Source organism: Sceloporus occidentalis, unplaced genomic scaffold (assembly GCF_023333645.1).
Source record: "Sceloporus occidentalis isolate IW3139 unplaced genomic scaffold, rSceOcc1.0.p SCAF_5, whole genome shotgun sequence".
NCBI classification, from domain to species: domain Eukaryota; kingdom Metazoa; phylum Chordata; class Lepidosauria; order Squamata; family Phrynosomatidae; genus Sceloporus; species Sceloporus occidentalis.
In genome coordinates, this window is record NW_028316985.1 from 3,387,754 (window position 1) to 3,401,750 (window position 13,997).

Here is a 13,997-nt window from a genome sequence, read left to right on the forward strand (position 1 = left end):
TGGGATGCAAGTTTGGACACATTCCTGATGACTGTCCACAAGAAAAGACCACCATAAGGTTTACATTTGGGTTTACTTAGTGAAGTTTATTTGACAGTTTTGTGGAGCAGGGCCTCCTCTCTTGTGGCCTCCCCACTATGTGGAATAGTACCTTCCATACTGGGATTAGGCAAGGCTCCTGTTAGATGTTTCTGCTCTGAATTAAAGACACGGACTGTTAACATTATCATTGTTGTTGTTGTATGCCTTCAAGTTGTTTCCAACTTATGGCAACCCTATCACAGGGTTCTCTTGGCAAGTTTCTTCAGAGGAGGTTTGCCACTGCCATCCTCTGAGGCTGGGAAAGTGTGACTTACATAGGGTTGCCTAGTGGCTTTCATGGCTGAGTGGGGATCCCAACCCTGTTCTCCAGAATCTAATCCAATGCTCAAACCACACCACCACTCTGGCTCTCAACATTTGATTGTGATTTCCTGCATGGCAGGGGGTTTGAACTGGATGGCCCTTGTGGTCTCTTCCAACTCTATGATTCTATGATTATCAATTACTTCTAGCTTACAATGAATTGTTTATAAATGGATCTTACCGTTTCATTTTTTTTCAATGTTTGCATTCTGTACTGAGATTTTGTTTTTTAAAAAGTTAGTATAAAATGCCATCAAGAAAATAAAGGCGGCTGATAACAGCGCTGAAAAAGCAAACCAAGGATGCCTAAGTGGCAAACAGATTAGAAATAGATTCTATGCAAAGGTCTATTTTAAGTAGTACAAACACCCTGGACCTGCTGACTCAAATAAGGATGTTGGTGTTTGTAGGGATGTGTGTGTGTATGTGTATAAGAGGTCTGGCTTGCCAACATCTCTTGGGAGTTGTCGCATTTCCATACCAATTCCTCATCAAACCTCTCCTTTACCTTAAGAGGCAAGAGTTCTAGTAAGTCTCTCCATGTGCAGACTTATAAACCTGTGCTTAACTGGAAAGAGTTTAATCAGTGTAGAGTTAGCAGTTCCCTTTCAAAAACCGAAAGGAACAAACTGCTAATTTTCTCTTTCAAGTCTCATTTTCAAACAATGTGGCTTAGCCACAATTTAAAACAAATGATACTGTTTAGAAACTGTATACAACAAGGGTGTGCCCTAAATTATGTGCATTTTCCACTTCTATAAAGTCTACTGAAGGTTATACTTATATCAAACAAATAGCATAAGGAAGCCATTCCCAATATTCCACCACATTCTGATTTTAACTGTCTTGAATCCCAATTTAGGAAAAAGTCAGGATACAAATTCAGCAAATAAATTTTAAAAAAATTAAAAATGTGGGCAGTGCTGGTTGGGGGAAGATGGGAGTTATCATCCAAAACATCTGGGACAAGGAGCTTAGGGAAGATGCCATGGTGACTCATTCAACCAGCCATCTTAATTTTGGGACTATGTTTAGCTGAAGGCCTCATGACTAGAACATCTGGTCTAAATTTGAACCTTCCTGTTTCCTTCTCCCATGCATTAATTTTTTGTATCACCCAATGAACAGTTCTTCAGTACTCAAAAACTTTTTGAAGACTGAAAATGCTTGTGTGCTTCTGTAATATTTAGGATAGTAAAGGTACAATCTACGGTTGGGCTTTTTCTTCACATGGACTAACACAGCTACATTTGATAACGTGGTCATCACTTATTCCCAAGGGGGGGATGTAAAATGCTGTATTTGATAACCTGCTGGTAAACATATTTTAAAAAATATTCCATATTACATGGATGATATTAATACAGAAAGCCTATCCATGACTATGATCATTTCATCATGCCTTGCTTCCAAGTGTGATGTGCCCTCCTGTCCTCTAGAGGTCAGCCGCATATTATCGTATTTTCAAAGAGACAGTTGTACGCTCTGTTACCAAAGAGAGGACGTCTTACAGCACCTTAACAGTCACCAATTTATTATTACTTCAACATTTGTAGGCTGCAACCTCCCTGAATTTGAAAGTGGGCCACAGTTCACAAAAGTATATGCTGAAATAACCTGGTAAGTCTGAAAGGTGTCAGAAGACTCTACTTTCCTTCCTTTGCTCTTTTTATACATACTTTGCATGTTATGCAGATCTCTTGCTGATCAAGATGGGAAAATATTAAAAGGATTGGCAGTGACAGGCACCAGTGGAAGTGGAGGCAAACCTTCCTTAGAGTTGGGAAGCAACAGGATCACATATGTATTTTGGGGGATACAAATACACAGATAAACTGTGTGTCCCCCAGGAAAGGGACTGAAATCCATGGATTTATCACCCTGGACATGAAAATGTAAAATCTACTAATGAAAAATAATCACCATTGGGCTCTGTAATCCGCACAACACAATTCACCAAGTGTATCATCTTGACACAAGGAAGCAACCCCATTGTCAGTGAAGTAAGCTGGCTACTAACATTTCATCTTGGCCATTAAGGAATCAGAAATTCACAAATCTGATGGTGAGGGTAGGAAGAATTTCTTCATCCAGTTGGGGAAAAAACACAGGGACATATGTCTCTGGCTGTGAGAATTCAAAGATATAGCCGTGTTAATCTGTAAAATCAGTATGTTAAGGGATCTTGTAGCACTTTTGAGACTACCTGAAAGAAAGAAATTGGCAGCATGAGCTTTCACAGACTTATGTTTACTTCCTCAGATGCTGCAAGCTCTGGTTATCTGGCTTAGAGAGACAGGCAGAGACATGTAGCCCTCCAGGGCAACTTCAGTCACCACAGAAAGCCAGCTGTGCAGACTGCTGGTGTACAAGGTTCAGCCAGGAACACCTGCACCTGGATTCTGGACAACAGCAACAAGAAGTGTGGCATGCCATTCAACCAGCTTCACTTATATACTGCTTCATACCGAATTAGCAGTGTCCCTCACAGTAATGTCACCTAGCCATTGCCATGGCTCCCAGGGTAATCCAAATCAGCTCCCATATGAACCTTGTAAATAAGACATAGCTGAGGATATTATTTTCATCTCCTGGGTCCAGCTCTGAAGTCTGACACTAAACCTCCTCCAAGGTACCACACCTTATTTTTTTTGTTTAAAAAGCACCCAGAATCCTGTTAGCATCAGTGTTACTCAGCTGCTCTGTAATCATTACTCTAGGACAGGGGTGGCAAAGAATGACTGCATGTGCTCTCTCACTGGCTTTGTGACCCCTGAGCCCTCCAGATACCCTTGGAGTGCCCTTGGAGTGCCTTTCCTGAATGCCCCAGGAATGATAAATAATCTTTTAACTAGATCACAGGGGCTCCCATGCACTGTTTTACATTTTTAAAAAATGTGTTGTGTGTTTTTTTAAAGTGGGCTTTAGACACTTCCCTTTTTTGCCTTGTTATGTTGGACATTTTTGGAAGTCCATTTGGCCCTTGGAGGATCCAAGGGAGAGAAAACTGCCCTCTAGATCCATCTGGCTACTCACCCCATGGGAAAAACATGTAATGTGACTGTTTCTGAACCCTTACCTATTGATGGGGATTTGAAGGGGTATTTGTCGGGAAGGTCCACTCTTACTTTCCACACGCCACCTTCGTATGGGGCTGCAATAAGAGGGGGAAAGCATGTTAGTTGTACACAACCACGAAAGATTTCTGGAAAAGTCTTGCTTAGCCAGACATCTAAGACAGACATATGGCCTGAGATGGCACAAGTCCACTGGGAGTATCTCCTGAACAAGTCTTAAAAGAATCATCCAAGAGCACTGCTTCTGCATGTACAGAAGACCTTCCTGGTAGAGCAAGCTCTTGGATTCTGAGGATCCTCTGTATCAGGGATGTACAAATTGCAGCCTGTGGGCCACATGTGACCACTGGACCACATGGTGGTGGTCCCTGAATCCACCACCAGTCCAACAAAGGTTCCACATCATTAAAAAATTCTTGGCAATTTTTGGGAAAGTTTACCCAAAACCAGAAAAGCACCCCAAATGCACAGAAATGTGTGAAATATCCCCATGTCACCCCTACAAACATACCAGAACCCCCAAACACACCTAAATATCTGTTTTCCTCTACAGTTCCACTCAGGATGACAACAGGAAGTGAGAGGAAGTCACTCACTCCTGCCCTGCATCCTTTTATCTGGAAAGAATTGTTGCAGTAGTTATGTGCCTTCAGGCTGAATATATGGCAGCCTATCACAGGGTTTTCTTGGCAAGACTCATTCAGAGGAGGTTTGTTATTGCCTTAGAGTTAGTGTGTGACTTGCTCCAGATTACTCAGTGGGCTTCTATGACTGAACATAATCCTATCCTCAGTTCTAGTCCTATGCTCAAACTACTGCCCCACATGGACTCTTTAGAAGGATACAGGAGCATGTTTTAAAATGCCAGTGGCACCCAGAGTTCAATATCCTAGCTATCCAACTCAACCAATAAAAAGGTATCCCCCTGAAATAATTTAGACATCCACTTTAATGAACTTGAGTTCGAAACCCAGGAGTGCAAGGTTCTGAGACAGGTGGCAATGAAAATATAGTTTCAAATTTGTCCTCCCTATGAATGCAATGAAAGAACATAAGAACTGCACTGACAAGGCACACTCAACACTAGTCCAAAGGATACCTTTTCCTGTTTAAGACCTGCAATTGAGGCGCCCTGTTCCAAATCATCTCCTTCCGAAGATGGCAGATTTTTGAGATGCATCACCATTACCTTCTTCAGCTTTTTGGTAAGAGAAGGGTCGGTGTGCTTGGTTCCCTGAATGTGGGTACTATGAAACACTGATGTTTTTAAAAAAATCCAAGCATTCACTTGTGTAGTGCTGCACCTGAGTGTATCAGTATGTACGCGAAGACGAAAGATTGACTATGACTTGCAAGACATAAGAACTGACCGATAGAAAGGCCATCACATCAGAGGGCTGACCCAGTGCCCCAGTTTTGGTTAAGTTGAACAGCTGCTGTACAAATCCTGCATACTCTTAAGGAAAGTGCAATCCAAAGCTTTCACCCTTGCTCCTTCCTCCTTTGACAAAAGTTATGCATCTAGCTTCTTTCTTGGTTCTTCCTCCCAAGAAAAGATTTCATTTTTAAAAGTTTTAAACACTGAAGAGCAGCTTGTGAAGCAAAGCCAGGGACAGTAGGGCTGAGGTTATGAAGGAACTGTTATGTCTTAATATCCACACTGGTAATATAAAAGGGCTTCTTCTGGGGCTAATGTCTTTTGAAAAAGGCCAAAGTCTTCAATGGAAATCTACTAAGACAGCTGTGGAATATGTATGTCTAGAGAAGCCAGTCTGGAATATTCCAAACCCCTTTAAGTGCTCTAGTAAATTAGTACAAAAGAACAGGAAGGATTTCAAAGTTATCATAAAAGTCCTTAATTTTGTTGTTAACTGCTGTCAACGTTGATTTATGGCGACCCAATGAATGAGAGACCTCCAAGTCACTTTACCATTAATAGCCCTGCTCTGGTCTTAATTATTAAGCCAAAATTACTAGGGCTATCATCTGATTGAAGAAAGCTTAACCAATCATGAAATTTTGTCCAGTTAAGTCTGGGCATATATAAAAGCTGCCCAAATGTCTTTCCTTCAATCAACTGTCCACTTGTATAGAGACTGCAGACTGTACCCCTAGAAATGTCTGAGGATTGAATTGCCCCTGATGTAGACCAGTTGGCAACAAGGCCAAAATGCATTGAGCTTTTTTAAAAATAAAACTTTTGATCATCACACAGCATGTGGGACTTGGTCTTCTCTTTTTTCCACTGTGAATGTTACATGAAGATGCGGATAATTGCTGGGTCACTTTGGCAAAAAGGCCATAAGTATAGGCATCAAAAGGATTTGAGAACAGATGTGGAGATGATATGAAGATTGGAGATTGTTATTTTCATCACCCCAGTCTTTGCTTTCTAGTTTTTTGTTTTGTTCCATCTTGCATTTCCCCAACATTAGCTATTAAAAAAAAATTAAGATTTTGTTAAGCATTAGCTACATAAAGCATCACGAGAGATGAAGCATATTTGCATACTTACTTCCTTGTGGTCCATAGAACTTTACTACAAATTCATTGAGTCCTCCTAGGATTGTGACCTCATGTTTACTTTCAATACTGGATGCATCAAAGTTAAGGAAATAGTTTATACATAGAAAGCTTGTTGAACAGGTCACTTGAGAACCTTCTGCCTCAGGAATGGCTAACAGCTTAAATAGTTACAATACTTCCCAAACAAATATGAATTAATCCTCCCGTCAATGAACTCCATTCAGAATACATTTGACATGTTTAAAGTGCAGTTAATACAGGTGAAAGACAACAAAGTTCAAGTAAAGAATAACTACAATTTTTTTATTTATTGTATTCCCCCCAGTTTGGGATTCAACGCAGTTTACCACATTTAAAACAGACATATGTAGTAAAACTTCACAGCATATAAAAGTTAAAAAGCAATAAAACCATTATACCATTTGAAACCAGTTGAACATATTGAAAAACAACAACAACAAATAAGAGTCCAAATAAGGCAATCTCTGTGTAGTTCTTTTGGGTCATTTCCGTAAAGCCATCTTATTTTTGTGAGAATGTGCATGGATCTTTGCAAAGAAAAATGGACAGTTCCTGCCCCACAGTTGCTTAGTTGCTTATAAACTAAAATTCAAGAAAGGCAAGTAAGAGGAAGGGCCAGGAGCAGAAACAGGGTAGACAATGCAAGATATTTTTAAAAGAATTATACATACTTTGGTTTTCTTACAGTGATGGTGACACAATGCCTAGAACATAAGAGACCCTTATATACAAGTCCTCAGTGTTACAAGCCCACAAGAGTTCTTCCTAGCCCACAGGCCCAGATGTGCCTAAGTTATTAATTCACATTCAAAAGGAAGGGAGTGAGGACTTGCCGCCACCATTACCCTTGGATATTTGCAATCCTCAGGTAAACTTGTAAGGTCTCTCAAGTCAGGCTAGGTTAGCTGGTTATAACAATAGGGAGCTTTCTGAAGGCAGGCCTGGCTCACACTGTCTGTGGGCAAAGGAAATTATACATACACACCCTAACATCAATGTCTCCCATCAATGGGGGCAATACATTATGGGAGGATGTGGGAACAGGGACTTCTTTGCTGTAGCATACAAATTGTGAATGGCCCTTCTTTACAGGCTTTTGTCTTCCCTTTTTCCACTGTAAACAATACGTGAAGCTTGTAAAAAGCTTTACTTGGTTGTCCCTGCTCTTTTTGCAACTTGCTAAGCAAAGGGAAAAATATTTATATTTACATCTCAGGGCATAGTCCAATAAAATCAATTTAAACAGTTTATTACCACTTAAAACAGTTAAAACTAAAAACCTATTTTAAAAATCTGCCAAGATAAAACAGGATGGTTTAAACAAACCATGGTGTCATTCTGGCACTAAATAAAAACATGTCTTTTTTAAATCTAGCCTTTTATTGCAGCACTGATTTCAAATGTTTTGACTAATTTCAATTGTCTAAACTTATCAAACTGTTTTAAATCCTTTAATCTATAAAATTAGTTCTTATCTATATTGTTTACATTATATATAATTGAGTCTGCCTTATCCAAAATGCTTGTGAGTTTGCATCATCATCAGCAGCAGCAGGAGATGATTTTGAAATACCTGCATTTGCATATATGTACATTATGAAATATTTTGGAGATGGGACCCTCATTTAAACAAAACAAAATATCATTTATGTTTCACATGCACATTATATACATAGCCTGAAGGTAATTTTATAAAATATTGTAAATAATTGTATGCCTGAAATAAAGTTTGTGTGCATCAAATCATCAAAAAGCAAAGGGGTCACTATTTTGGCTGCCATTAAAATAAATTTGATTTTTGGAATATTTCAGATTTTGGAATAACGGATAAGGAAGACTCAGCCTGTATAAACTGATTTTATTGTATGTCACCCTGAGATCATGGGATATAAATGTTATAATAAATTAGTAAATAATTTTAAACATTCTTAAAGCTGTTTTTGCAGTTTAAATCAAGAGAAAAAGGAGCCGGAGGGCATACTCAATATCTCTTAGATGCATCCTGTGAAGACCCAGTTACAGGACTCTTACTCACAAGGATTTCACACCACAACATAATCTTTATTTGGCTATGCACTGCTATGCACTCTTTACGTGGAACTGTGAAGAGGTTACAGTGGATTATTAACTAATCGAGTAGCAACTAAGGTAAGAAAAGCCTCAACTGAACAGTACTGTCTGCGAGGGAGGCCTACCCACCACTTTGATAGTTAGCATTTCTGAATGAGGAAGTGCATTCAACAACTGCACAGAATCCACAGGAAGTGTGTGCTGTGTACCTTGAAGTTATTTCTGACTTATGGCGACCCTAAAACAAACCTATCATGGGTTTTTTCTTGGCAAGAGTTGTTCAGAGGTTTGCCATTGCCTTCCCCTGAGGCTGAGAGCATGTGACTTGGCCAAGGTCATCCAGTGGGTTTCAAGGCCAAGCAAGGAATCGAACCCCAGTATCCAGAGACATAGCCCAATGCTCAAACCACTATGCTATGTTGGTGGCACACCACCTAGACAGCAGATCTTGCATTGCTCCTGGTTTGCTTAGAGATCTGGAAGTCATAGCAACATGTACAATTCAAACATTTATACCTACATCTCAGGGAAGGTTCCAATAAAATCAATTTAAGCAGTTTATAACCAGTTAAAACTGTTAGAACTAACAGCCTATTTTAAAAATCTGACATGATAAAACAAGATGGTTTAAAATGAGTTGAAACAGTCTGGGACAACTTAAAGCCATGCACAAGTACAGTTTTGGAGGGAATTAATGAGACTCTAAAGCAGTAATTCCCAAACCTGGTCCTCCAGATGTTTTGAACTTCCGCTTCCAGAATTCCTGACCGTTGACCCAGCTGACTAGAGCTTCAGGGAGTTGAAGTCCAAAACACATGAGGAACTAAGGTTTGGTTCTTGCACTAAAGAAACAAAGCTATGCTTTTTTTCTGGTGTGCTGCAAGAATGACACCAGTGCTGGCATCATTCAACTTTCTAAGAGGAGGATATTCTACAAGTGGAGTGTCTCAGGAGAGATGACCCTCCTTTGCTATTTTGCCTGCATTGGTGGGATTTAAAAGAGGGAATCTCAGGCAGGTCTCAGTCCTTGGTGGCTGGGAAACTATGGAATCAATTATTAAAAGGGTACCTGTTTGAGATAAAAAATGGATTTTAATTAAGGTGCTTGACCTTCCTTCAGAAAGCCTCAGGACCAGCACTTAAGAAAATTGGCTTTCCTACATTGCATTTACTGTTTCCCAGCTTGGAAAAAGCATTACTTGAATGTATCCGCTGTTTTGCAACCTGCTAAGCAATGGGGGCGGGGGGAAGGAACACACTGCCATCACTTTTCCCCAAGGGAGAAAAGAATATAGATCTAAGATCACTACAGTGCTAAAAACAGTGCTAAAAGCAATGCCCATACCAGGAATGAAAATCATGCGGCTGTCCAGATGTTGCTAGACTGAAACTCCCAGCATATCTCACCACTGATTATGCTGGCTAGGGTTTATAAGAGCTAGTCCCCAAAACATCTGTCTCCCCGCCTTGGCCTACACTTTCAAGATCATGTAAACTGTTCTCTCTTCAGGAGACAGGACATAGCTTCTACCTTGTTGCTGCACTTTGCTATCAAATCAACTGTGAATGAGAGACTTCCAAGACCCTCAGTCAACCACAGCCCTGCTCAGGTCTTGCAAACTCAGGGCAGCTGAGCCTTCTCAGTAATGTGGTCTTCCTCTGTTCCTACTGCCTTCTACTTTACTAAGCATTATCATCTTTTCCACTGAGTCATGTCATCTCATGATATGTCCGAAGTATGACAAACTCAGTTTAGTCATTTTGGATTCTAGAGAAAGTCAGACTTCATTTCCTCTAAGACACAGTCATTTCTCCATGGAATCCACAGAACTCTTCTCCAGCACCACATTTCAAACAAAGCTTCTACCTTGTTAAGCAAACACACTTCAATGCCAGAGGGCTGCCAGATTACTATCATCCCTGAGAGCAGGCCTTACCCATAAAACAGAACTTGAAGTACACAATTCCCCCACCACCCCCACTGTAAATTCCCTGCAGGAGAAAGCCACACATAAGCAGACAGGGAGAAAAAATTACACTTGCAAGGCTAACAAAATTCCTTTGCCCTCAAATAACCTGTTGAAAGGAACTCTTTCCAAGTACAAGTCATGCCAAATCTGAAGCCACGCATGAGACAATAGACATGTTATTTTCAGAGCAGGCAGCTGCTGATTTGAGTTTCTTGGGGATGATGGGAAGAATGCAAAAGTACATTTTTTAGAAGTGCAGTAAGACCGACTCAGGCTGGCTTTTAGTTGCTGAAACAGGAGCAAAATAGAGAGGGAGAAACTCTGAAACCCTGTGATTTTTGGATGACAAGCCAAGATGGAAAAATACTGTGCTGTTCCACAGTTCCCTGGAGCTGGTGCCAATATATGTACAGAAGGGGACATATACAGGAGACCAATGTATGTACAGAAGCCTTCTCTACTCTGGCACCCTGGTTACAGAAGATCCTCCCCTCAGAGGCCCAACTGGCACCAACACCAGTGTCATTCCCACACCATGTCAAGACATGGCTTTTTATGAAGGCCTTTATGAGCTTACAGTTGTAAACCACTTGGACACTGCTTAGGAGGTATGAAGTGGTATATAAATGAAGCATGTTTGTTTTGTTTATTATTGTTGTTGTGTGTCTTTGAGTTGTTTCTGACCTATGGCAGCCCTAAGGTGACCGTATCATGGGGTTCTCTTGGCAAGATTGGTTCAGGGGAGGTTTGGCCATTGCCTTCCCCTGAGGTTGAGAGCATGTGACTTGCCCAAGATCACCCAGTGGGTTTCATGTCCAAGCTGGGAGTCAAACCCTGGTCTCCAGAGTCCAGCACTCAAACCACTATGCTGGATCTCCAAAGGCCTCCGGGTCTATTTAGTTTCATCAAAATTAGCCAATAGCTTGTGGGTCAACATTATTGCAGATTATTTTACCTGGTTTTAAAATGTCTGATTTTAAGTGAAGAACAATCTAATATATCTTTTAGCCTTCTAAAATTATTCTTATGCATATTTATTGCCTTATATATTGCACTTTGCCCTGAGATCTTCAAGGCAGCATACCACTATTTTAATATATAAATAAAATGCATAGAGGCCAAAGCACTCTGGTTACCCCCAAAGTTCTTGAGAAGAAACCCTAAAACCTAACCCTCCCAAGTCAAAGAAAAGAACATTTGGTGTTCCAAATTTGTAACAGATTTTAGTTTGGATCCAAGGAACCAGAGGTTCAGATCCTAATTCCATCCTGCTGAAAGTAAGGAAAGGCTTCTATCTTGGACAAGGAGTCACAACTCACTTAGAAAGGGGAAAGCCATATTGTGGCACTCCAGATATTGTTGGAAATACAACTTGCACAATTCCTCAGCAGTGCCCATGCTGGCAAACATTCTGCACCCCTGGGCTGCACATGTGGGCTGCATCCACATACATACAGCTTACCACTCCGTTCCCAGGTACAACAGACTTCCTTGTCTGGTTGCCAATGGCTGAAATTATTTTTTTTATTTACAAAAGGCTTTTGGGAACTGACTTTGTTTTTAAATAAGGAAAGTGCTCTATTGTTTTTATTTCTTGCCTTTTTAACTGATATATTTTAAACGGCTTTTAATTGAACAGAAATATTATGTTTTAACATGAACTGTTTATATGCTTCAGTATCTGTTTTCGTAAACTGTTCCTGAATCCAAGTTCTGAAGAAATGGTGGGAATTAAACTAAGAATATAAACTGCAGGTCGAGTATCCCTAATCCAAAATCTGAAACTGTTATTTACTTCACTTTCTTTATTTACTTTATATGCCGTCTTTCTCCCAGGCCAGAACCCAAAATGGCTTTTTTCATTTTTCATGGGTGGCTGAGATAGTGACACCTTTGCATTCTGACGGTTCAATGTACTGTACACAAACTTTGTATTAAAGTACTTTCAGGCTATGTGTCTAACGACTGTATGAAACATAAAAGAATTTTCTGTTTAGACCTGGGTCCCATTTCCAAGATAACTCATTATGTATATATAAACATTCCAAAATCTGGGGAAATAAAATTGGAATCTGTAATATCTCTGGTCCCAAGCATTTCAGGTAAGGGATACTCATTCAGCATACTTCTTTCAATCCATACAGACCCAAAAAGGGCAGCACCATCTCTCTTCTTTTTGAACTCTTTCCCCATAAAGTGCCCAAGGCCAATGACAGGGCACAAAACAGACAAATAAGCAAACTGGCAAAAAAGAGAGCTGACACTATACTTTGCCAAGCCAACACAATCTCATTCTACCCTCACACCCAAACCCACAAGGAAAGTCAAAACCTGCACACCCAGTTCAAACCCTGTAACATTTATCATATTCATCCAAGAGGATTCCAAACACAGGATAAATAGCGTTGGCCAGAGCTGAAAATATCACACGTACTTTCTTGCCAAGAAATGCCACAGTGGCCCCCTATTTTAGACAGCGCTGTGCCAGTTTGGCAGAATTAAAAATGGAAGCATTTCTCCATCCTGAGTTAAAACCCTTGTTCATTTCATACCAGCAAACCTTAAATCAGGGATGGGCAAAATATGGGCTCCATGTGGCTCTTGGAACTCCAAAGTGTAGCCTCTGAAGCCCTCCTAGGCTCATTTTAAAAAAGCAAAAATTTGTGACAATTTTGAGGTGATGTTTCATACAAAACCCAGCTAAATCCAGCCCAAATCTGGCTGTTTGCTTCTGACCCCCACGAACCACTGAAGACCAGCCCAAATAGAATCCAGAAATGGTATTTTATGTTATTTGATCACTGAAGTTCTCAATCTGTTACCTCCTTATTTTATCTAATTCTAGATAGACAGCCAGTGACAGCCAGTTAAGAGTCTTGGACTGGGACTTGGGATATTCGCCTCTAAGTCCCCATGCAGCCATGAAACTGACTGAGTGATCTTGGGCCAGTCATTTTTTCTCAGCTTGATGTACTTTACAGGGTTTTGATTAAAAAAAAATAGAGACAAGAAGAGCCACATACGAGGCAGAATATGCATGAATTAATAAATAAGAACACTGCCTGAAGCAGCCTCAGCTGGGCCATATCCTTTTCAAAAATGGGCAGATTCAGAAGACATTCCTTATTCTTAGTACCCTATTAGTGAAAGAACTGGCAAACATTTTCACACACAAATAGCTTTGGAAGAGAAGGGTGGAGGGTTAATCCCAAGACTGGCTGGACCTCTGTGGGCTTGAACAGAGCACATTTTGTTCAAGGCAAGAGATAATCAAACTCAGACTGTATTTGCATCTTGAATTCCTCAAACACACTCTGGCTTAGTTGGTGTCCCAGGAGGACAGGCAAAAGTTCGCAACTGCTGAAGTAACTGTTGCTGTTTGCCATGGAAAGAAACATACAATTCGGTGTCAAGATGGTTTCTGCCTTCATGTTCCTCTGCTTAGGCAATATCAACTCAGTAGACCCAAAAACCACTGCAAAAATACAAAAGTACAAAGATCTCACAAAATAAATCCAGGCCTCATTAAATCTCTCAGACTCACAAAAAATGCTTTCAGAAGTCTAAATCAAAGAAGGTGCTAGGGTTTCCTTCCTTTTCCTTCTCTCAACAACTTTTCATATTGTCAACAACAAGAAAAATCACTCCTTCAAGAATTCTGGGGGCTGCTGGATCCACCTGTTCAATCAAAAGAATTAAAATTGGCCTAGCCCTTCTGCCAAGGGAAAGCTGTGGATTTCCCTTTTCAAATGTCACCTCATGGACTCATTTTGTAGCCCCAGACAGTCCATACAATCTCAGCCACTCATCCGCAATATGAAGGCGGGATAGTATCCCCACTGGGTTGTTCTAAGGCAGCCTTTTCCCACCTTAGTGGCCTTTGGATGTACTGAGACTACAATTTCCACCATCCTGAGGAAGGGCACCA

General features: G+C 40.5%; 1 protein-coding gene across 2 annotated transcripts in view; it reads right to left on the reverse strand.

The window, feature by feature from the left end:
* The window catches only part of UBE2H (ubiquitin conjugating enzyme E2 H), a 72,709-nt gene that overhangs the window by 21,416 nt on the left and 37,296 nt on the right, over positions 1 to 13,997 (reverse strand). Inside the window, exons 2-3 of one of the 2 annotated variants that reach the window (XM_089527405.1) lie at positions 5,998 to 6,074; positions 3,485 to 3,559 (exon numbers count right to left, since the gene is read on the reverse strand). In XM_089527405.1, coding sequence (XP_089383531.1) covers positions 3,485 to 3,559; positions 5,998 to 6,074 — 152 coding nt within the window. Of the gene's footprint in view, positions 1 to 586; positions 607 to 3,484; positions 3,560 to 5,997; positions 6,075 to 13,997 lie in introns of those variants that run through there. The other variant, XM_089527406.1, reaches the window with a different exon arrangement.